Genomic DNA, 22,662 nt, shown 5'->3' with positions numbered 1-22,662 from the left:
ATATGTGAATTCTGAGGATGAGAAAACAGGAAACCAAAGCTCCATAAGGGCGGGCACTATGTTCCCACTGTCTGCTCAGTGCCACCCCCCTCCCCCACCCCATGTTGCTGGTAGGTGGCAGGCTCTCAGTTCATGTATGATGAATAAGCAAATATGTACTTGTTGAACAAATTGAAGAGTGTTTTGAAGAAGATAATTTATTTGGGCAGAGGTGAGATGCAAAGGCTTGAAAAAATATCAGGAGGTAGCAATGATGACTGAATCCATTAGAATACCAACCTGACTGGAGCTGTGAGAATGAGCAGGAAAGTTTTGTGAAATAAGGCTGGTAACAGTAGGTGGGAGTCAGATTATAAGCAGCGTTGATTGCTGGACTTAGGAATTTGGGATTTGTTTTTTAAAGGAGAATTTTTCTGAACAGATGTTAGCATTAGTTTAAAGCAGTGTTTTAGGAATACAGTCTGAAGACAATGCAGGTTATAGTGAGGAAGTCAGGAGACAAGCTTTGAGAACAGTTGTAATGTTGGATAGGATAGTAAAATTATTAATGTTTCTTTATATGTAATATATTATTATACAAAAAAGTGCTTTTTAAGCCTTAGTTATTGAATATAATGACCTGACTGTCTTTTTCAGTATTTATTTAATTTTCCATGGCATTTTGTTATTGATCTTCATGGCTTTTCTATGAGCTCATGGTATAAATTTTGAATGCATTTGTTCTTCCCTTATTTGCCTTTTGTTAATGTCAAGCATAGCACGAGACATTCCTTGTTGCTATGCAACTGCTAAATTCAATATTTAATATTAATAAAACTGAGTGGTATTAAATTCAGTTAACAGAGGGTGGCAAAATATGGCTTTACAGTGTCGAATCAATATTTCTAAGGTTTAATATATTGTTGCAGATATGAGCAAAAGAGGAGTGACTTGTTTATAGTTATTATTTTGATCAAAATTAGTTGTGGTTAAGTCTCTGCATTCATTTATGACTGCATTTTTTCTTGTTTGATTTCTTTTGGTTTTTCCCTTTTACTGCTTTTTGATCTGTTATTTGGTTTTTGTTGTCTGTGTTATTAATAAAGTTCTTACTCTGTTTTATTTGAGATTCTATTATCCTTTGTAATGTTTTAAGTTTTATCTCCCCAATCTTGTATTTGCTTTTTTCTTTCCCAGTATTATTTCTTGCTGCATTTACATTTTTCCTTTTCGGGAATTTATGCTTAGCATGCAAATTTGGAATTTGTTATAATGTCTTTAAACCCAGATGAAAGCATACTGTATTTGCTCTTCAGTATAAGAGCCACCTGTAACCTCCTTTAGCTATTTGCAGTGGGTACTTGGTACTTTCAAGATATAGAAATACTGTCATTAATATTTGTGAAATCAGTTCCTTTTGGGAGTGGTAGGAGGGCTTTAGAGTTGGAGGCAGCCTATGGGATTTTTTTTTTTTAAGGCTAATGTTGAGAATATCTAGTGTGCAGAGATACATTCAGTATTGAGCAATTGCTTTTCATTCACTTAACCACTACCTCCCTACCCTCGAACCCCCCAGCCCAACCCTTTCTCCTTCCTAGTGTGAGGAACAAAGACCATAGTAATTGAATGGAAAATGTTTTAATTATAGTAGGCAAATAATAAACATAGATACCTACCCATTTGCTTGACTGAGTAATGATTTTGGTAATGTTTTGGAATAATTTTTGGTGGGAAGAACTGAGAAAAGTTCTTAAAAATAAATGGAAAATCTAGTAAGTAGCATAGAAAAATCAACTCTGTACTGTGTAGAGACTCCAGAGATTAGTCTGTTGAAAATGATGGTTTAACACTAGGGGCAAAGAAATCCCTAAAATTGCAATGTTATTCTTATAACCAGGAAAAAAATACTGTTTCTAGTGACCATTTTATCTAACCCCTTACCTTCCAAACCTTTTATGGTGATTGAATTTGTGTTAAGGAAATGCTTCCTGTGTGTGGACCTCATGTATACCCCGTGGCAACAGTATTTTAAATTAGCGCTTCCCTCCCTTTTGAAAATAAGAGTACTTTTTTAACAATCAAAAAAAATTATAAACCCTTAGGTGATAGATTGTGTGACAAACTGTATAGTGCCCCAGACTACTAGGAAATCTGTAACACTACTGTATTTTATTTTTAAATGTTTCGTTTAATTTTTTTTTAAATTAGGGAATATTGGGTAGCAGTGCTTCTCCAGGGCGCAGTTCAGCTCCAAGTCTAGTCGCCATTTTCAATCTGTAGTTGCAGGGGTGTAGCCCACTATCCCATGCTGGAATTGAACCAGCAGTCTTGTTGAGAGCTCCTGCTCTAACCAACTGAGCCATGGGGCTGCCCCTGTAACACTTTATATTTTCTTAATTACAGTAACATTTCTGTGCATTTGAAAAGTAGTATGTATACTGAATGCAGAAGACATGTTAATTCTTTCCAAAATTCATGCTTAAAAGTACATATGGACTCATGGACCCCTTGTAACTATTTGATCTCCCAGTGAGAACCATGACACATAGTTTGGGAATCACTGTTCTAATACATTGTTTCTGTTATGTTGTATAAAGGTACAGTCTGATTCCCTTCCTCTTTTTCCTCCTTACTCTCTTAATAACGTGGAAAACAAGATGGCAAAGATATTTTTAAATAGTTGTTCATTTCATTGATCAGCAATATTTGAGGTAATAAATCAGACCTGGTCCCCCCCCCCATTTTCAATTTTATACTGGTACAAGGTGATAACAATTTAAACATTTACGTACAGATATATTTTTTCTTCTGTTTTTTTGTATATATAATTAGTGGATTATTGTGGCAATGTGAAATAATTACAAAGGTGTTTTTCTTTTAAAATATTGTTATGGCTATTTAGTGATATAGATGTTCTCAGTGAGGATTTTACTTTTTCAAAAAACTATTAGCTTGAAAAAAATCTATTGTCTCAGTTGATACTCAGAAATGTACTGTTTAGATTAATCCGGAACGTTGTGGAAATTTTTAAGCAGTTTGACTCTTTTGTCAGGGAAAATTTCCTATTAAAGTTGAGTTTGAGAGTTTATGTAAAGAGATATTTGAGATTTTGTAAGATGTATGAGAACCCTTGAATTTGCATGCCTTCTTGGTTATTTCTAGCATTGTCTGTTTTGTATTATTCTTGAATGTGCTCCCAATTTGTATTGAATATTTATCATTGACAACAGTGCAAATGATCCTTTTCGATTTGTCATTGACACTCTTTCCTCAGTATCTTTCCAATAATCTGGGGATCCCTGAGAACTGGAAGAAAATATCGTTTTTTCACATAGCTGATTAATATTAAGTTACCAAAGGGAATGTTCTTGTAATAATGGATTTTTTTTTCATCCTTTCAGGGTTTGAAAGTATTCTTGAAGGGCTGTTTGGACCTGCATTATTAAAAGATCTCAGTTTATTTAAAGGTATTCAAAATTTTTTTTGGGTATTTCAAAATCACCCTGGTGACATATGATACCTTGGTGATTTAAACCCCAGTCTCTTCCTTTTTGTTTACAGTTTTATGTGGGTTAAAGCTATATCCATGTAAGCATTTTTTTGTGTTAGTTGATAATGCACATATATGAATGAATAAGATACGTTAATTAGTGAGCAGTTAGTGTTAAGAATTTTAACAGAAATAAGTGACCTATCTACTATTTAGTGAGGGTTTTTTTTGGTTAAAATAATACTTTTTTGAAATTATCATTTGTTTCCTAAAAGATTCTTTTGTGATTAATTTGTTATTTCTACTGTTTTTGCAGACTGTGAACCTGAAGGCATTTCTGATTGGACTTTTGATGAAAATTGTTTATTCTGTTGCTTGAGAAGAGATAAAGTAAAGGTAACCAAGAAACGCAATGAAACTTGTCTAGTGTGGTATTTTATAGTTTTTTATATTTTTTTAGAATTTGATTACTTTGTTAGAGAGCTGTAGGAAAAGGATGGTATGAGTCTGTATTTGTTTATGTAGGATTTGATAATAACTCAGTTTTGCAGTTTAGACTGTTTCTATTCTGTTGATTAACCTATTGAGAAATCTATATCTTAACATGTATTGCTTTACTTTTTGTTCACTAGGCATAATAATTAACTAGGTTTCAAACTGTTGCTTATTTTAAATATAAAATATATGGTAATTCAAGTAATGGGACTCATTTGTACAAAAAGAACAGTAACATGGATCTGGATCAGGTAGTTACTAATTCGTGTAGATTGATGATGGACTATGGTTTATGCTTTAATATAAGATGTTCATATTATTTAAGTATGAATGCTGTTCATACTCAATTGCAAAAAATGGCTATAACTTTAGGTTTGTATTATTGCTTTGTGTTAAGTAAACAAATAGAATTGGTTTAGAAACATTTCAGTTGTTGGAAAAATTTATTAATAATTGTTTACTGTCTCATGTTGCTTTTCATGGTACTTTTGTTCCCTGTTTTAAAGTTTTGGAAACGTTTTTAATTCCTTCCTCTCTCTTGTACTTGTCTAACTTCAAATCACTGACCAGGTTCTATCAGTCCTACTCATATTGAATATCATTTTTTTTCTTTCCACAGTCACCACTATAGTTCAAACCATTGGTATTATTTCTGAACTAAAAATAACACGTTTGATCTCTCAGTTTTCTTTGGTCTGTTTCATTGTCTTCTGGATTCATTAGCCTAATTCTCAGTGCCTCAGTACCCTCTATGTTTCAGTCCACTTTACTTTCTAATGCTGTCCCACTGGTTTTCTATACACTTTTCTTTCAGCTAAACTGGTCTGATCATTTGTATTAAACAATATGCTTTTATTACTTGGACTACAGCATTGCATACTCATTCTCTATAGCTTGAAATTCCCTTACTCTTACTCTTAGCTTAAGCTCCTCCTTTACTATAAATGGTATACCTCTGCTCTTATTGCCATTTCAACCCTTCATACTCTTGCGGTAAATATTGTCTATGCCAATTATATGTCAATTAATACTCTACCTTATTTTGTTCATCTATTTCTACATTTGAATCTTGTATTCCTGACTACATTGTCAATCTCTGAAGACTGTGAACCATGTTGTATTCTTTGTACCCTTGCATGTAGCCACTGTATCACTGTTTACCATTGTTGGCAAGTTGCTTTAAATTCTCAAAGCCAATTTAAGAACTTCTTCATGTTCTTCTTTTGTGGCATCTTTTTCTTGCTTACTACATGAAAAGTCATTGCTGTGACTATCCATAGTTTCCATCAAATTAATGAGGGAAATATTTTGAAATTTAATGTGGTTTGTAAAAACGAGACCAGAAAATTAAGCAACCACCAGTGATGTTGAAGTTCATCATTTTAGATTGTGTGTGTGTGTGTTTGTGTTGGCATTGGCATGTGGGGACTATTTATTGAGCAATTCATTTAACAAGTGTTTTGGTAGAATGGAAGGAATGACTATTATTTTTTTTCAGGGTAGGATCTAGAGAAAAGTCCTTCTGCGTTCAATAATTGAATGCAGTCTATTCTTATAATATGATTGAGTTTTCCATTGCTATATGAGGGTAAAATATTGTATGAATATTTTTAGAAGAAAATAACAGAAATAGCAAGGCATGGAATCATGTAGCATTTAAAACAGCTGTTCTCACTGTAGTTACAATTTTTAGTTGGTTTTCTAATTAGAAGGAATATTTCCATTTGACAACACAGCTCTGGGAAAGCTGTTTTTCTCCATTAAGCACTTAACTACTTGTATTTGGCATTTGTTATTTTCAGATACACCCATAACATCTGTAATGGAAAATAAGAAAAGACTAGAAAATGTAAATTGTCAAGTATATATTTTTAGTTGTGTTAGACTTAAAGTGATTGTGCTGGAACTCTTTGCAGGCACTTGAAGCATCTCATCTGAGAAGGACTAGAGTTTGGAAATTAAATATATTCACTAGATTGAGGGTTGCACTCTTAAGACTGGCTTAAGAATCCAAAAAAGGAGTATGGTAACAGCCAATAGGTGGCAGCAGAGCATGATGGAATCTTGAGTTTGTGGTCCAGGTCCTGAGAAATCAAGATAATGTTTGGAAAAGCTGTTAGAAATATTGGTTTGATGTTTGGGGAAGAGATGGAGGCTATGCATACTTTTTAGTTATTTGGATTTTCTGTGGATATGGAAGCGGATAAAAAGGATAAAATAAATTATTATTTATATTTACTTTTTAAAATATGTAAGTGAAAAATATAAAATGGCCTCTTTGGAAGGGGTAAAACAGTGATTGACCTAGAGATTAGTGAAGTACTTGTTGATTTGCACTTGAGGATCCTATAGCAGTTAGAAAATACAGTTGACCCTTAACACAGGTTTTCACCTCAAGGGTCTACTTACACATGAATTTTTTTTTCACTGAATACCTATACTGTTTTCAGTTTGTGGTTGGGAATCTGCCGACTTATTTGCATCTATCTCTGCCATCTTCTATAGGGGATTTGAGCATCTTCAGATTTTGGTATCCGCAGAGGTTGCTGGAACTAATCCCCCATGGGTACCAAGGGACAATTTAAGTTTTGGGGGAGTCAAAGTTATGCGGATTTTTGACTACCTAGAAGGCTGGCGCCTCTAACCCCTGTGTTATTCAAGGATCAACTGTATAACTTGTAAGGGAAAGGCAAGTAACATTTTTTGAGCTTCTATGTGCCGGTTACTTTTGTTTATTCCCATTTAATCCTCACAATTCTATGAAGTTGGTTAGAGGCATCCAATTTTACAAATAAAGAAATGAAAAGGGCCAGAGAGACTAAGTTATGAGTAAATACCTGGGATTTAATCCATGTCTTTAGAATTACATGCATTTTGATAGCAAGATTAGGAACCAGGAACACAAAGTGGAGAGCAGAAATTAAGTAGGACTTGGAATAAGTTTGAAAGAGGAGAGAATAAGAATGTAAATGGTCGTGAGAGTATTTGAAATCTCAGCTGTGCCAAGAATCTCTTATTGAGTGACTGCCTGGCTGGCTGGCTGGCTGGCTTTCTTCTTTTTTTCCTTCGTTCCTTCCTTTTCTGTTTGTTGGGCACATAATAGGCACCCTGTAAAATATTTACTAAATGAATAGCTACGAGTAAGTAGTCAGGAGGCGTAGTAAACCTGGATAATTATATTAAGAGCTAACAGTTTTGAGTGCTTAAACATGTGCCAAGCATATGTACACAGTTCTCTGGGTATTATTCACTTATGGGGCTTTTATTAGCTTTTTAAAAAATAATTTTAGATTTATAAAACAGTTGCAAAAATAATTCCTTTTACCCAGATTCCCCAAATGTGAACATCTTATGAAACCACAGTATAATTATAAAAATCAGGAAATTAACATTAATACAATACTATTATCTAATATGCAAACCTTTCAAAATTTGCCAGTTATCCCAGTAATGTAATTTTTTCTCGTCTAGGATCCAGTCTAGTCACGCTTTGTATTTAGTCTGTAATAGTTCTGTTTTTCTTTGCTTTCCATAATGTTGACACAGGTGAAGAATACTGGCAAATTTTGTGTAGAATGTCCCTCAATTTAGGTTTGATAGTTCCTTGTGATTGGATTCAGGTTATGCGTTTTTGGAAAGAATTCCATAGAACTGAGGTTGTGTCATCCTTTGTGCACCATCTCTGGAAGCACATGGTGATGTTTACTTTGAGCACTTAGTTAAGGAGGTGTCTGCCAGTTTTCTCTGCTGTAAGGTTTCTTTTTTTCCCTTTTGTGCTTGCTGTCTTGTAGAGAGGTACTTGGAGATTTTGTAAATATCTTTTTATCACGCCAGTTTGTCATTAAACACTAATTTTAGCATCCATTGATGAATCTTGCTTCAAAAAATTAGTAATACTGTGGTGTTTACCAAGTGATGATTTTCTGTTTCCATTATTTCTTCTATTAGTTGGAATTCTGCTGTAAGGAAGAGCTTTCCCTTCTCCATTTATGTATTTATTTGTTTACCTATCAGTATAGACTCACGGATTCTTATTTTCATTATATGCTATAATTCATTACAATCATTGTTTATTTCATAGTTCAGATTGTCCTAGATTTGGCCATTGAGAGCCTTCAGGTTGGCTCCTCATCTTACTTGACGTTTCTGTCTTTTTTTTTTTTTTTTTTTTAAATAGCACTTGTTTATTTTTTGGCACCAAAAAATGTTCCAGGCTTCTTTTTGCTTTCACTATCCCAACCCTGGATTTCTCCAAGGAACCCCTGGTGCCTTTATTTGGAGAATTGTATAAGAAAGCAAGGTCTGGGCACTAGGTGCATTCATTGGTACTAGAACGTCATTGCTTCTAAGCCTCCTCAGTTGTCTTGAGCTAGGAAATATGTATGTATGTTTACTTAAATACATATACATCTATATTTCTTTCTATGTCTATTAAAAACCATCTCGTGAGGCTTTTATTAATTCCAGGATTGTGCTGATAGTGTAAAAAGCTGATCCAGTAGTTGGGAGAGGGTGTTGGAAAGACGGGAAGAGTAAAAAATTACTTGAATTATTTAACATCCCTAAAAGGGACTAATTCTAGTGATGAATTGATATGTGGTATGGCTGTTCTTTTGTATGGCTGAGCTAGAGATAGCTGTTGTAAAGAACATGGATATTTTAGTAATTGAGGATGATGGGAGATAGGATGTTATATCAAAATATAAAATGTTTATGCTCTTAAGAAGTTTATTTATTATAAGACTGTTAGTAAGTTTTGTATTTGACCAGCATATAAGGAGAATGTTTCAAAAACTTAGGACTCGAGCTACACTTTTGAAGAATACATAGGTGTGGATAGGCAGAGATGATAGATACCTTCTGGGTGGAGCAGAGCATTTAATTTTGGAGTAGCCAGTGATTAAAATTGCAGTATTGAAGTCTTCTTCAATTGAAGTTGAATTGAAGTATTCTTCAATGCCCAGCTAGCTCAAGAATCATGTTAACTAGATCCTTTTCATGTTTATCATTAGTCTGTCATATTGTGTTTACTCTGAGTATTTCATAATTTCTATTTCGTGAGTATACATTAATTAGAAGTTTAGATAATATCCTTTTAACATTCTAATTGCTGTTTTTGCACATTAAAAGTTTATAGTAAGAGCAGATGCTAAATCTAGTTACTGTTTTCTCATCGTATTCTACAGCATGTATTTATGTTGAATATATTAGTTTGGGCATATTCAATGCTGCTTGATATGACTTGTCTGTCATCTTGTTCCAGAGTACTACAAATCAATGAGTATGCACAGTACCTACTATATGAAAGGAACTGTGGAAGAAAAAACATCAGTATAGTTTCTGTCTGTTGGGAATGAGAAAGAAGAAACAAATATGAGGTGTTTAAAGGTTATTTATGAGATTTAAATAGATACAAGGCAGAGTTAAACAGATACTACAAGTTGGTCCATGATTAGTTTTAATTCATTGCTTACTTAATTGTACAAATCTAAATTGTAAAACTTAATGTTGTTATATTTCCAGAGGACTTTTTAATAGATTATTTTAAAAGATTAAGAAAAACCACTTGACACAACCCAGTGAATGAGTGCTTAGTCCAAGACCTATTAAATATGAATTTTGGGGGTTTGTTTTGTTTTGTTGGTTTGTATTACTCCCAATCTGTGGATTCCCTCCCAAAACAAAGACTTGGATAAACCATTAATTGATGATAACTCTGTTGCAATTTTATGTGGTCAGAGTTACCCATAGACAAATCATTTGACAACTTTATGAAATGTCTGATTCTGTGGTAGGTTGATAGAGTATACCAGAGAAGTAAAAGACCAGTCCCTCCTTGCTTATGGAATATTGGTGAAACCAATGGGTGGCTAATTAAAGGAGCTTTAAATTAGGGAGATTTAAGTCATCCAGCCTACACATCCGGAACCAAATCCTCTATAGATTAGGAAACATTGAGAGTCAAATCCCCTCCCTTATTTTCATACGTATTATTTTAAAAAGCAGTGGATAATACAAGAAAATATAAGTACTGTAGCAGTTGAGAGGTACAGTGGATGACACTGGAGTTGCTTAATCAAGGAAATGGAACTTAACCTGAACCTTAAAAGGATCTGTTTTAGAAAGATTGATTTGGTACTCGTTTTTAGGAGGTAATGGAGAGGAATTTATAGTGATAAAATTATAGGAGGTTTTTGTAGTAATCCAGAAAATGAGCCTAAACTAGGGTCATGGTTGTGAAGATGCATAAGTAAGGGATATACTTAGAGAATGTGGAATAAAGAATTATCAAAACTAAGTGATTACGTTAATATATAAATAACAGCAAGGGAAATGATACTGACATTAGGTTTTCCAAGCTGGAATGACTTAGCATAGTGAATTAATAGACATTAAGTGAGAAGGGGAAAGTTTCAGTGGCCAATTTTTAGGGTGAGGATAATGAAGTTATTAGCTAGAAGCAGTTTGTGGTGAAAGTTCACATTTAATCCAGTAAACAGGATTTTGGAAATTGATTTGAAATAATTCTGAGCTGAATACATTTTTGGAGGGTTTCTGAATACATATGGTGATTGAAATATTTGAGCCGATGAAGTCTTTGGTGAATGGTAAAGCACAGAATACTGAGAATTAAAGAAGACCTTCATTTTAAGAAGTAGGGAGAAGAATCAGATTGGATGAAAAATAAGAATCATAGAATAAATGAGTTACCCATCTTGGATCAATGTCTTCCTGGCCCCCTTCTGTGTGATGAGTAGGGGGTATGGGTTGTCGTTTGTTGCAGTAATATGGATTCCTGTGCCATTTCCCAAAATGGGCCCTAAATGGGTTGAGCAAGTACCCCAAACATACTAGTGGCAGGCTTTGCTAGAATGGCTTCTCAGGAATAGTAGTTGTGGGAGCCACACTCTAAATCTGACAGGGTTAATGAATTAAGGGGGTGTTGTGGGAGTTAAGAAATGGACATAGACTACTAGATGGGAAATTGTCAATGAAAGGAATGGTGAAGAAAACAGGACCATAGAAAGATTGGGCACTTGGTTTGAGTAAAGGTTTTTGGTGGGGAAGGGGGGAAAATTACATAATATTTATACTCTTAGAAGAAAAGAAGCTGGACAAGAAGAAGAAATTAAAGTTATTAAAAGGAGGGAACAGTTGAAGGCAAGATTATAGAAGAACCAATCAGAAATACTAAACAAGTGATGGGAGATTCCTACTGATAATTGGAATACAGTCAGGGTAATTACAAGAGTCAACAGTTGGCAGGAATTAAATGAGGCAAGAATGCTTAAGTGTAAGAACCCTGGCTAGCTAACTTGCTCACATTGAGGGCAAAGAACATTGAGGAACTCTTAGATCTGAAGGTGGTATTTAAAAAAATAACAAGGGGAAACAGGCTGTAGTAACTGTACTCCTGTCAGTTGAATGGTGCCTGGAGTGTTCTAGTTATACCAGCAACAAAAAAATAATTTCAAGAAAATTAATAAGATGGCTTTGTCCAGCAGTACATTTTTTGGTTATTATTTTTTTCTTTAAGTTGGGATATAATTGACATGTAACATTATTTTCAGGTATACAATGTAATGATTCAATATTTGTATGTATTGCAGAATGATCTCCACATTAAGTCTAGTTAACATCTATTACCACACATGGTTACAGACTTTATAATTGAAAGTTTATACCTTCTGATCCTCACCCATTTTGCACTCCTTGCCACCACCAATCTGTTTTCTGCACCTTGAGTTAGGTTTGCTTTTAGATTCCACATGTAAGTCATATCATACGGTATTTGTCTTTCTCTGCCTGACTTATTTCACTTAGCATAATGCCTTCAAGTTTCATCCATGTTGTCACAAGTGACAATACTTCTTTCTTTATGACTGAATAACATTCGTGTGTGTGTGTGTAGGTAGACTGACCAATCAACCACATTTTCCTTATCCATTCATCCAACTAAGGACACTTAGGTTGTGTACATATTTTGGCTATTGTGAAGAATGCTGCAGTGAACATGGGGGTGCATATATTTTTTCAAGTTAAATGTTTTTGTTTCCTTTAGGTAAATATCCGAAGTGAAATTGCTGGATCATCTGGTAGTTCTGTTTTTAATTTTTTTGAGTAACCTCCAGTACTCTTTTCCATAATGGCTGCACAAATTTACATTCCCATCAACAGTTCACAAGGCTTCCCTTTTCTCCACCTCCTAGCCAACACTTGTTATTTCTTGTCTTTTTTAAATTTTATTGGGGAATATTGGGGGACAGTGTGTTTCTCCAGGACCCATCAGCTCCAAGTCCAATTGCCATTTTCAGTCTTTAGTTGCAGGGGGCGCAGCCCACCATCCCATGCAGGAATTGAACCAGCAACCTTGCCGTTGAGAGCTCGTGCTCTAACCATCTGAGCTACCTGGCTGCTCCTCTGGCAGCTTGTTGTCTTCAATCTAGTTGTGGAGGGCACAACTCACTGGCCCATGTGGGAATCGAACTGGCAATCCTGTTGTTCAGAGCTCCTACTCTAACCAACTGAGCCATCCGGCCGCCTCACGACTGTGCATTTTTAAATTGGATTGTTTGTCTGCTGTTGAGTTGTATGAGTTTTTCTAATATATTTTGGATATTAACCTCTTAATCAAGATTGCAGATATTTTCTCCCATTCAGTAGATTGCTTTTCTTTTTGTTGATGGTCGTTTTTTATGCTGTGCGGAAGCCTTTTAATTTAATGTAGTCTCACTAGTTTATTTTTGCTTTTGGTGTCAGATTCAATACATCATTGGCAAGACCTATGTCTAGGACCTTATCACCTATGCTTTCTTTTAGGACTTTTATGGCTTCAGGTCTTTTGCACAAGTCTTTACTCCATTTTGAGTTAATTTCTGTGTGTGATGTAAGACAATGGCCCAGTTTCATTCTTTTGCATGTAGCTGTCCAGTTTTCCTAACACTTTTTCCCATTGTATATTTTTGGCTCTTTTGTCAAATTAATTGACCATATATGTGTGTGGGTCTATCTCTGGGATCTCTATTCTGTTCCATTGATCTATGTGTCTGTTTTTTTGCCAGTTCCAGTGTTTTGATTACTATAGCTTTATAATATACGATGTTTCCCCGAAAATAAGACCTAGCTGGACCATCATCTCTAATGCGTCTTTTAGAGCAAAAATTAATATAAGACCCGGTCTTATATAATACTATATGAGACCCGGTCTTATTTTATATTATATAAGACCAGGTATTATATTATACCCCATCTTGTATTATATTTAAGATCCAGTCTTATTTTAATATAAGACCTGTTGTTCAGATCTCACGCTCTAACCAACTGAGCCAATTTTTGCTCCAAAAGACGTTAGAGCTGATGGTCCGGCTAGGTCTTATTTTCGGAGAAACACAGTAGTTTGAAATCAGGAGGCATGATGCCTCTAGCTTTGTTCTTCTTCCTCAACAATGGGTTTTTAAGTAGTGAAAAAATTAACTAAATGACGTCTAGATATTTGTTTAATCTTTTGTCCATGTCATTTATATTTTATCAGTGTAAAATAGTGTTGTATTTTTTTTTTGTATTTGCAAATACAGATTTGGTTGTTGTTTTTAATATTTTGTACTTGCAGTTCCAATAGACAGACATTGAGCTACTTTTCAACTCTAAAATTCTATGATTCTCTGAAAAATCTGTTTTTGAAATCTTCCTTGAGGATATTTTTCCTCCTGCTTTATTGAAGAGGAGATTCTTATAATTAATGAAAGCCCTGAAAAAGTTTAGAATGTGCCTTGTTGTACAAAAATTTGTTAGAGTCGTTATATTGAGCCCTTAAGTGTTTCATTTGAGTTTCATATTGAGTCAGTCTTTCATTTCTTCCTGATCATGACTCTAGGTCTCACTTCTTTTTTCTTTTGTTTCTTACAAACTGATGTTTCGCATTCTTTGTCCTTTCCTCTCTATTACCAGAGCGTATTTGTTGTGCTTCTATTTCTTCCCTTAATCTTCAGTAGGTTACTGTCCTTTTTGAAATTGTTTGCATTAATCCATAGATTGTGCCTTACTTTTTTCAGGTATTGTGGTAAAGTAATACATAACATAAAATTTACTGTCTTAACCATTAAATGTACAGTTCCTTAGTATTAAGTATATTCATAATGTTGTGCAACCAATCTCCAGAACGCTTTAAAATCTTGCAAAATTGAAACTCTATACCCGTTAAACAACTCCCCATTTCTCATTTCTCCAGGCTCTGCCAACCACCATTCTACTTTTTGTACCCTATGAATTTGTCTACTCAGGGTTTCCCATATAAGTGGAATCATTATACTGTTTGTCATTCTGTGGCTTATTTCATTCTGCATAATATCCTCAAGGTTTAGCCATCTTGTAGCATTTATCAGAATTTCTTTTTTTTTAAGGAAGTATAATATTTCATTGCTTATACCACATTTTCTTTACCCATCCAACAATGGATACTTGAGTTGCTTCCACCTTTTGTAAATAATGCTATGAACATTGGTGTACAAATATTTCTTCAAGACAATGCTTTCAATTCTTTTGGGTGTATACCCAGAAGTGGAATTACTGGATCATACGATAGTTCTATTTTTAATTTCTTGAGGGACCACCAAACTTTTTTTCACATCGGCTGCACCATTTTACATTTCTGCCAACAGTGCATAAGGATTCCAATTTATCCACATCCTTGCCAACATTAGTTACTTCCTGTTGTTTGTTTTTATAGTAGCTATCCTAGTAGGTATGTCATTGTGGTTTTCATGTGCATTTTCTAATGATTAGTGATACTGAGCATCTTTTCTTGTGCTTGTTGGCCATTAGTATATGTTTTTTGGAGATTATTATGTCTGTCAGATCATACATTTTTAAAACAAGTTTTGTTTTTTTGTTTGTTTGTTTGTTTTTTAACAGGACTTTATTGGGGAACAGTGTGTACTTCCAGGACTTTTTTCCAAGTCAAGTTGTCCTTTCAATCTTAGTTGTGGAGGGTGCCGTTCAGCTTCAAGTTGTTGTCCCTTCAGTCTTAGTTGTGGAGGGCGCAGCTCAGCTCCAGGTCCAGGTGCCGTTGCTAGTTGCAGGGGGCGCAGCCCACCATCCCTTGTGGGAGTCGAACCAGCAACCTTGTGGTTGAGAGGACGTACTCCAACCAACTGAGCCATCCGGGAGCTCTGGCAGCTCAGCTCAAGGTGCCATGTTCAATCTTAGTTGCAGGGGGCGCTGCCCACCGTCCCTTGCAGGACTCGAGGAATCGAACCGGCAACCTTGTGGTTGAGAGCCCACTGGCCCGTGTGGGAATCGAATCGGCAGCCTTCGGAGTTAGGAGCGTGGAGCTCTAACCAACCTGAGCCACAGGGCCGGCCCCCTAAAACAAGTTTTTTTGTTGTTGAGTTGTAGGTGTTCTTTCTGATATTAACCCCTTATCAGATATGATTTGCAAATATTTGTTCCCATTTATAGGTTGCCTTTTCACTCTGTTGATTGTGTTCTTTGATGCACAGAAATTTTTTAAATTTCTATGTAGTCCAATTTATTTTTAATTTGCTGCATGTTCTTTTGGTGTCATACCCAAAAAAATCATTGCCAAATCAAGTGTTCTGAAGCTTCCTTCCCCCCCCCCCCACCTCATTTTCTTCTAAGGGTTTTATAGTTTTAGGTCGTTGATCCATTTTGAGTTGATTTTTGTATATGGTATAAGGTAAGGATCCAACTTCATGCTTACGCATATGGATATTCAGTTTTCCCAACACCATTTGTTGAAAAGTGTCTTTTCCTCCATTGAATGATCATGGCACCCGTCAAATCATTCGAGCATTTATTAGGTTGGTGCAAAAGTAATTGCAGTTTTTGCAGTTGTTTTTAACCCTTTAAACTATGATTACTTTTGTACCAACCTAACATGTGGGGGTTTATTTCTGGACTCTCTATACCATTATTCTGTGTCTGTCTTTATGCCAGTACCATGTTGTTTTGATTACTATAGCTTTGAAATAAGTTCTGAAATTAGGAAGTGTGGTACCTCCAACTTGGTTTTTCTTTTTCAAGATTGTTTTGGCTCTTTGGGATCCCTTGAAATTCCATGTAAATTGTAGGATGGATTTTTGTACTTTGCAAAAAAACACCGTTGGGATTTTGATAGGGGTTACATTAAATCTGTAGATCATTTTTGGGGTAGTAATGACATCTTAATATTAAATCTTTGCCTTTTTTTTTTTAAATAGGAGACTGTATAATTGCCATTTATTTATTTCCCCCCTTCCATTTCTCCCCCCTCTTTCCACCTCCTCCCCTCCCCCCCCTCTCTGGTTCAAGCCGTTGTTTCTCAGTCTAGTTGTGTAGGACACAGCTCCCTGGCCCATGCTGGTGTTATGAGCCTTGTGCTTTCCCAGCTGAGGCAGTCGGTCGCCGGTCATCGGTCAGCTGCTTTCAGCAGCTCTTGCTGGCTGTTGGCTCACGATAGCTGCCAGCTACTCACACTGGCCACCGATCAGGAACACAGGGTAGCACTGAGCAGCTCACAACAACCTCCTACTGCTCACAGCAGCCCACCTCCAGAGAGAGCCGTTATTCATAACCTTAGCTGTAGAGGGCGCACCTCACTGGCCCATGTGAGGATCAAACCGGCGACCTCAGCGTTAGGAGCAGAGCGCTCCAACCACCTGAGCCACCAGGCAGGCCCCAAATATTTGGATTTTTTTTGTTTCTACACTTGATCTTAACCAAAGGTTGAGAAATTATGCCTTTTTATTTCTTACATTATTTTCTTTTAAAAAATTTCTTTGATTTCTTATCTCTAAAGTTAAAATCAGCAACTGTGTATTTCACTGTTGGTATATCAAAAACCAACCATGTGGTTGAAATAAAGGTACTGTGAGTGATTAAAAAAGAGTTTTAGCCACAGATACTATTTTCAAGAAATTTATAGTTTTGTGGGAAAGGTGATATATATATATACATATATATATATATATATATATGTATATATACACATACATATGTATAATACAGGTTATAAACCTAGTGCTGTGTAAGTGGTATAAAGTGCTGTAGGAGTTTAGGAAAAGGCAAGATTACCCTCAGCTAGGCTTTATAATACTGTTACCTCAAACATGCAGTTGGACTTCCCTGTATTTATAATGGTCTTGGGCATCTGTGGACATTCACAGTCTTGATGGAAACCAGATAGAAATTTAGGAAGTCTTCTGATCAAGATTGGGTTGTGGATGAGAATTGAGATAGTGTAAACTTTTAATTTTCAACCAGTGGGAGGATATAAGAAAACATCGCTATTGACTGTGGGGGTGGTTTATATTTATCTTTTAATGTTTTTAATAAACTGTACATGTATAATGGAAGAAAAACTGTAACAGCAAATGCTGATTACAGATAACTGGTAAATTGAGTATAATGGTAGTAATAGTCACTTGCCACTTAAGCTTTAGGCTTAATTTCTATGAGCAATAATAGCAGTTAGACATACAGATAAGAGTCATTCATAGTAGGTTTGTTGTACATTTTGAATACCATGTTTAATTCTTGATTTGTATTCAGGCTTCAGCCTTTATTTTTCCCTTCTTGATAGTCTGCTTAACAAAATTGATAGTCTGCTTAACAAAATTGAAGGTAACATTGACATACAGTAAAAATTGCATTAAGCACAACAATTTATATTTTGTTAACGTAAAAAGCAATTTACACGAAGTAAGGTTTCTTTTTAGGTAACTGACCTTAAAGAGCATGAGCATTTAAAACGGTGGAGCCATTTTTCCAAAGACTTGCTGGCATTTAAAATAAAAAGACATAGGAGAGTGGCATTTAAATCAATGAGTTCCATCTTGTCAGTTCTTTTTAGCTCATTGCTTAAAATGTCAGTAAGCCATGGGTAGCGGACTTGGCTGTAGCTATAGGCCCATGATATACTCAGGTAAGCCTTTGTAACAGTTATTAACAAAAACTGTATGCATTCACATGCTTCTGATTCCCAGATTTCCTATACCATGTGGTATGAATTTTTAAAAATACATCATTTAAATTAATCCAGGCACAGAGAGGGCATAGTCTTGAATTTACACAGGTACGGCTCTAAAATATCACACTGCAGTTTTGTATCACACTCCTGAAATCTAGGCCATCTTACTTTTCCTAAGTGAAACTTGTTGTTATTTCTTCCATTTCCTTTCCTGAGATGTTCCCTCTCATAAATAAAATAATTAACTATATAGGCGTCCCCCATTCTTATACCCCAAAACAGCCAGTCTCATATGGTGACAAATATTAGAATTACAAAAGAGGCTGTAAGAAATATTAATCTTTATTTTTTGTTTAAAGAGTATTAACTGTTTATTGCTCTAAGAACTGACTTCTGTGCTGACATAATTTTGTTGCTTTATTCAGTAATTTCCTTGCTATGTCAGACACTAGTGGAGCTACTTTTGTTGTAGTTCTTTTTTTAAAACAAAAATAGAGGAAGAAGAGATGCAACAGAGGCTGTATGTGGCCTCTTTGCAAAGCCTAAAATATTTACTATTTCTTACTGTTTTGAATATCTTCATCAGGTTGATGAGATACTAAGAGAGGCTTGAAAGTTGTTAACTTCCATATCCCATTTTATTATTCTCTTTGCTCTTCTTCCTCAAACTGTATCAGAGCAACGCATAACACAAGCAAATACAATTTAATGGAAAGGCAGCTGGGATTACGGAAGGAGAGGGTGAGAGACAAGGGAGATGTGGCTCTTGGGAGAAAAGTAAGGTTCATCATTTATTTGTCCACCCTGCTTTTTTTTTTAAAAAAACACATCTTACTTTGATAATAATTTCCCATTTACAGAAAAGTTACACAGGTAGTACAAAAACTTCTATATACCCTTCACCTAGATTCACCAGTTAACATTTTGCCACATTTGCCTTATTATTCATTCTCATTCTTTCTTATAGATATTACAGCACACACACATTTTCCTGAACCATATGAGAAGTTACAGACATCATCATACTCCTCATACCTCTTTACTCTTAAATGTTTCCATGTTTATTTTCCTATGTCCTAAGAATAAGGATGTCCACTTACTTAACTACCCTGTACAGTTACCAAAAATAAGGAAAATTAACTTTGATATATTATCGAATCTATGAATCTCATTCAGATTTTACCAGTTGTCCAAAGGCTTTATAGTTTTTTACCGCCTACTTTAGTTCAAAATCCAATTTAGGGTCACTCATTGAATTTGATTTTCACTGCTCTTTAGTCTCCTTTAATCTAGAATAGTTCCTCAGCTTTTTATTTATTTTTAATAACATTGACACTTTGGAAGAGTAGAATTTGTTTTGTAAAATACCTCTTTTTTTTGTTTTTGTAGAATATTTGTTTTGTAGAATACCTCTCAATTTAAGTTTTCTGGTGTTTCTTCATGATTAAATGCAGGTCACAGTACTTTAGCAAGAATATTAAATGAATGATGTCATATCCTTGGCAGTGCATCACATCATGAAACGCACCGTGTCAAGTTAGTAGGTGATAGTAACTGTTGGGCAACAGTCAAGCTCCTTATCTTGATTTGTATCTAAGGATATAGCAAAAATAGTGAAATGCCATCGGTTTATAGACACTGACAGTATACCTATTCAGAATACTATGCAAAGAAGTGCATGGCAAGTAAAAGACACTGCTTTTCCACCTAAAAGTATGTTTGGTTGAGGTTTTGAACATAACCTAAAAGATACGAGATTTTGAACATAAGTGTCACATTTCTTTGTGACTTTGAAAATGTAAGTAAAGATCATTTCTTTGATTTCAAGTGGTTAGTTCAAGAGTTGAAATTCAGTAATATAGTTAGTATCTAGTATCTTTAATACCCTGAGACTATTTTTAATGATTTCTTTATTGAGGCAACATTTATATACAATAAAATCCATCCACTTAAGGGTACAGATTAATGGATTTTGGTAAATGTATACACTTCATAACTACCAGCACAGTCAAGATATGGGACAGTTCCCTCACCCTAAAAATTTTTCTCATGTCCCTTTGTAGCCAGTCCCTTTCCCAGACCCCCAGACCCAGGCAATCACTGTAGTTTTACCTTGTCTAGAATTTTGCATAATAGGAATCATTCAGTATGTAGTCTTTTGTATTTGATTTCTGTCACTTAGCATAATATTTTGATATTCATTCTTGTTTTTATATATAATCTTCTGTTCCTTTTTATTGCTGAATAGGTTCCCTAGCATGGATTTGCCACTATTTATTCATTTATTTATTTATTTTTTTTTGGTTGTTGGCTGTTAGACTTACTCACATATAAGTCTGTGGGCATATATTTTCATTTCTCTGGGATAAATACCTAGGATTGGAATTACTGAGTAATATCGTAATTGTATATTTAACCTTATAAGATACTACCATATGGTTCACCAAAGTGACGGACCCATTTTGTCTTTCTATCGGCAATGTATGGGAGTTCCATTGTTCCACATCTTGCCAACATTTGATGTTGGTCTTTTTAACTTTAGCCATTCTTGTGGATTTTTAGTGGTATCACATTGTGATTTTAATTTTAATTTCCCTGATGACTAATGATGTTGAGCATATTTAAGTATACATATCCTATGTGAAACATTTGTTTGAATCTTTTGCCCATTTTAAAAAGCTGATGATTAAGCCATAATAGTTTTTATATATTTTGTATAAAACCCTATGTCAAGTTTTTCTATTCAAATTCATGTCTTTTATGTTCTGCTTAAGAAATCTTCATCTAATCCAATGTCAAACACAATAAAATTTTATACTCTAAAATTCAGTAGTATTAACTCATATTTGATATCTGATTCATTTCTAGTTAATTTTTCTATATGGTGTGGGTTAAGTGTTAAGGTTTATTATTCTGTAAGATAATCCACTTGTACTAACACCATTTTTTGAAAAGACCTTCCTTCCCCCCATTGAATTACTTTGACATCTGAGTTAAGTCAATTGACCATATTCATGTGGGTGTATTTCAGGACTCTTATGTGCCGTTCAACTGTCTGTCTATACGTACACCAATACCACAGTGTCTCTTACTGTATCTTTATATCTGGAAATCAAGGAGTGTGAGTCCTCCAACTTTGTTTTTCAAACTTGTTTTGTTAATCTAGATCCTTGACTTTTCTATATAAATTTTTATAAATTAACTTTTAAAAATTAACTTATCAATTCTTCAGAAAGATTTTTAGAATTTTGATTAGGGTTGCTTGAATCTATAGATCAATTTGGAGAGAATGGCTACAAAATTGAGTCTTCCAATTTATGATCATGGTTTATCTCATGTTTATGAGATAAACTCTCATATGATGAGATAAAACTCTCATCAGTGTTTTGTAGTGTCATTTCCCTTCAGCCTGAATAATTTCCTTTACATTTCTGTTATTACAGAGATATCTACTTCAAGTTGTAGAGAAAAGTGTTGAGTAAACTCATTTGAAAACATCTTTTGGATATTTGTTTTATTGCTGTTCAAAAAAGTAATAAAGGATGATAAAGTATATTACATGAATTATATAGGTAGAGATAACTGAAAACGTAGTAAAGAATTTGAGGATCAAATATATGGTGATGGAACAGCCGACTCTGGGTGGTGAACACACAATGGGATTTATAGATGATGTAATACAGAATTGTACACCTGAAATCTATGTAATTTTACTAACAATTGTCACCCCAATAAATTAAAAAAAAAAGAACTTGAGGTCTTTTCTGTTGAAGACGATCCCAACCCATTCAGTATTATATCTCCTTCCTTGCTTTGGGTGATGGATCATCACATCACAAAGTATTGGCGGCTTTTGCAGTTTTGTTTTCCTCTCCCTCTCTACCACCATCACAGCTCCTTTAAAAGAAATTAACTTAAAAGAATATTGAAAAAAGAAAAACAACAAAATGCACCTCATCTGTAAAAAAATATGTACCTATATTGGAAAATTGACACCAACTGGTGAGGGAGGCTATCAGAGAACATAGCAACTGAAGATAGATGACTTACACTTTTCCCTGAAAGCTGTATGCAAAATTAAGTTTTACACACACACACACACACACACACACACACACACACACACACACCCCATTTATGCCAGCTCTAGCAATTAGAAAATAAAGGAAATATCTTTTTCATAATGGCAGTAAAAATGTAAAATAATAAATTCATGGGAACTATATAAACAACGGAATTTTAATTGAGATCCATTAAAGCCCACTTGGATAAATATAAAGCAGTTCCTACAAGAGAAGACTGAATATTTTTAAGGATGTTACTTACTCCTGAATTACTTCCTAATTATAACGCTATTTAAATAAAAAACACAGTTTGGGGGGGGCTAGTGGTGGTGGGAACAGAATTGACTAAGTGCTTTTAAATATAATCTGAAAGAATAAAACTAGAATGGCCAGGACATTTTGGAAAATATAAATCATAGGTGGGGATTACCTTTCTCAAATACTAAGACTTATTGTAGATATAAAACTAATTTTTCCCCCTTTCTTGCGCCGCCCCCCCCTCCAGTCCAAGCCGTTATTTCTCAGGCTAGTTGTGTAGGACACAGCTCCCTGGCCCACGCTGGTATTATGAGCCTTGCGCTCCCCTGGCTGAGGCAGTCGGTCGCCTGTCGTTGGTCGGCTGCTCATGGCAGCTCTCGCCGGCTGCCGGCCACTGGCCTCTCATGGCA

General features: G+C 35.0%; 1 protein-coding gene across 9 annotated transcripts in view; it reads left to right on the top strand.

The window, feature by feature from the left end:
• The window catches only part of LCOR (ligand dependent nuclear receptor corepressor), a 118,987-nt gene that overhangs the window by 50,131 nt on the left and 46,194 nt on the right, over window positions 1-22,662 (top strand). For all 9 annotated transcript variants that reach the window (XM_081074272.1, XM_081074273.1, XM_081074274.1 and 6 more), the window contains 2 exons: window positions 3,381-3,446; window positions 3,786-3,865. Coding sequence is in view for 1 of the 9 variants with exons in the window: in XM_081074275.1 (XP_080930401.1) it covers window positions 3,381-3,446; window positions 3,786-3,865 (146 nt within the window). In the remaining 8 variants the exon portion in view is untranslated. The remainder of the gene's footprint in view (window positions 1-3,380; window positions 3,447-3,785; window positions 3,866-22,662) is intronic.

This window comes from Rhinolophus hipposideros (assembly GCF_964194185.1).
Source record: "Rhinolophus hipposideros genome assembly, chromosome: 15".
Taxonomy (NCBI): Eukaryota; Metazoa; Chordata; class Mammalia; order Chiroptera; family Rhinolophidae; genus Rhinolophus; species Rhinolophus hipposideros.
Note: the sequence above shows the minus strand (reverse complement) of the source record. Positions and strands in the feature narration are given on the sequence as shown.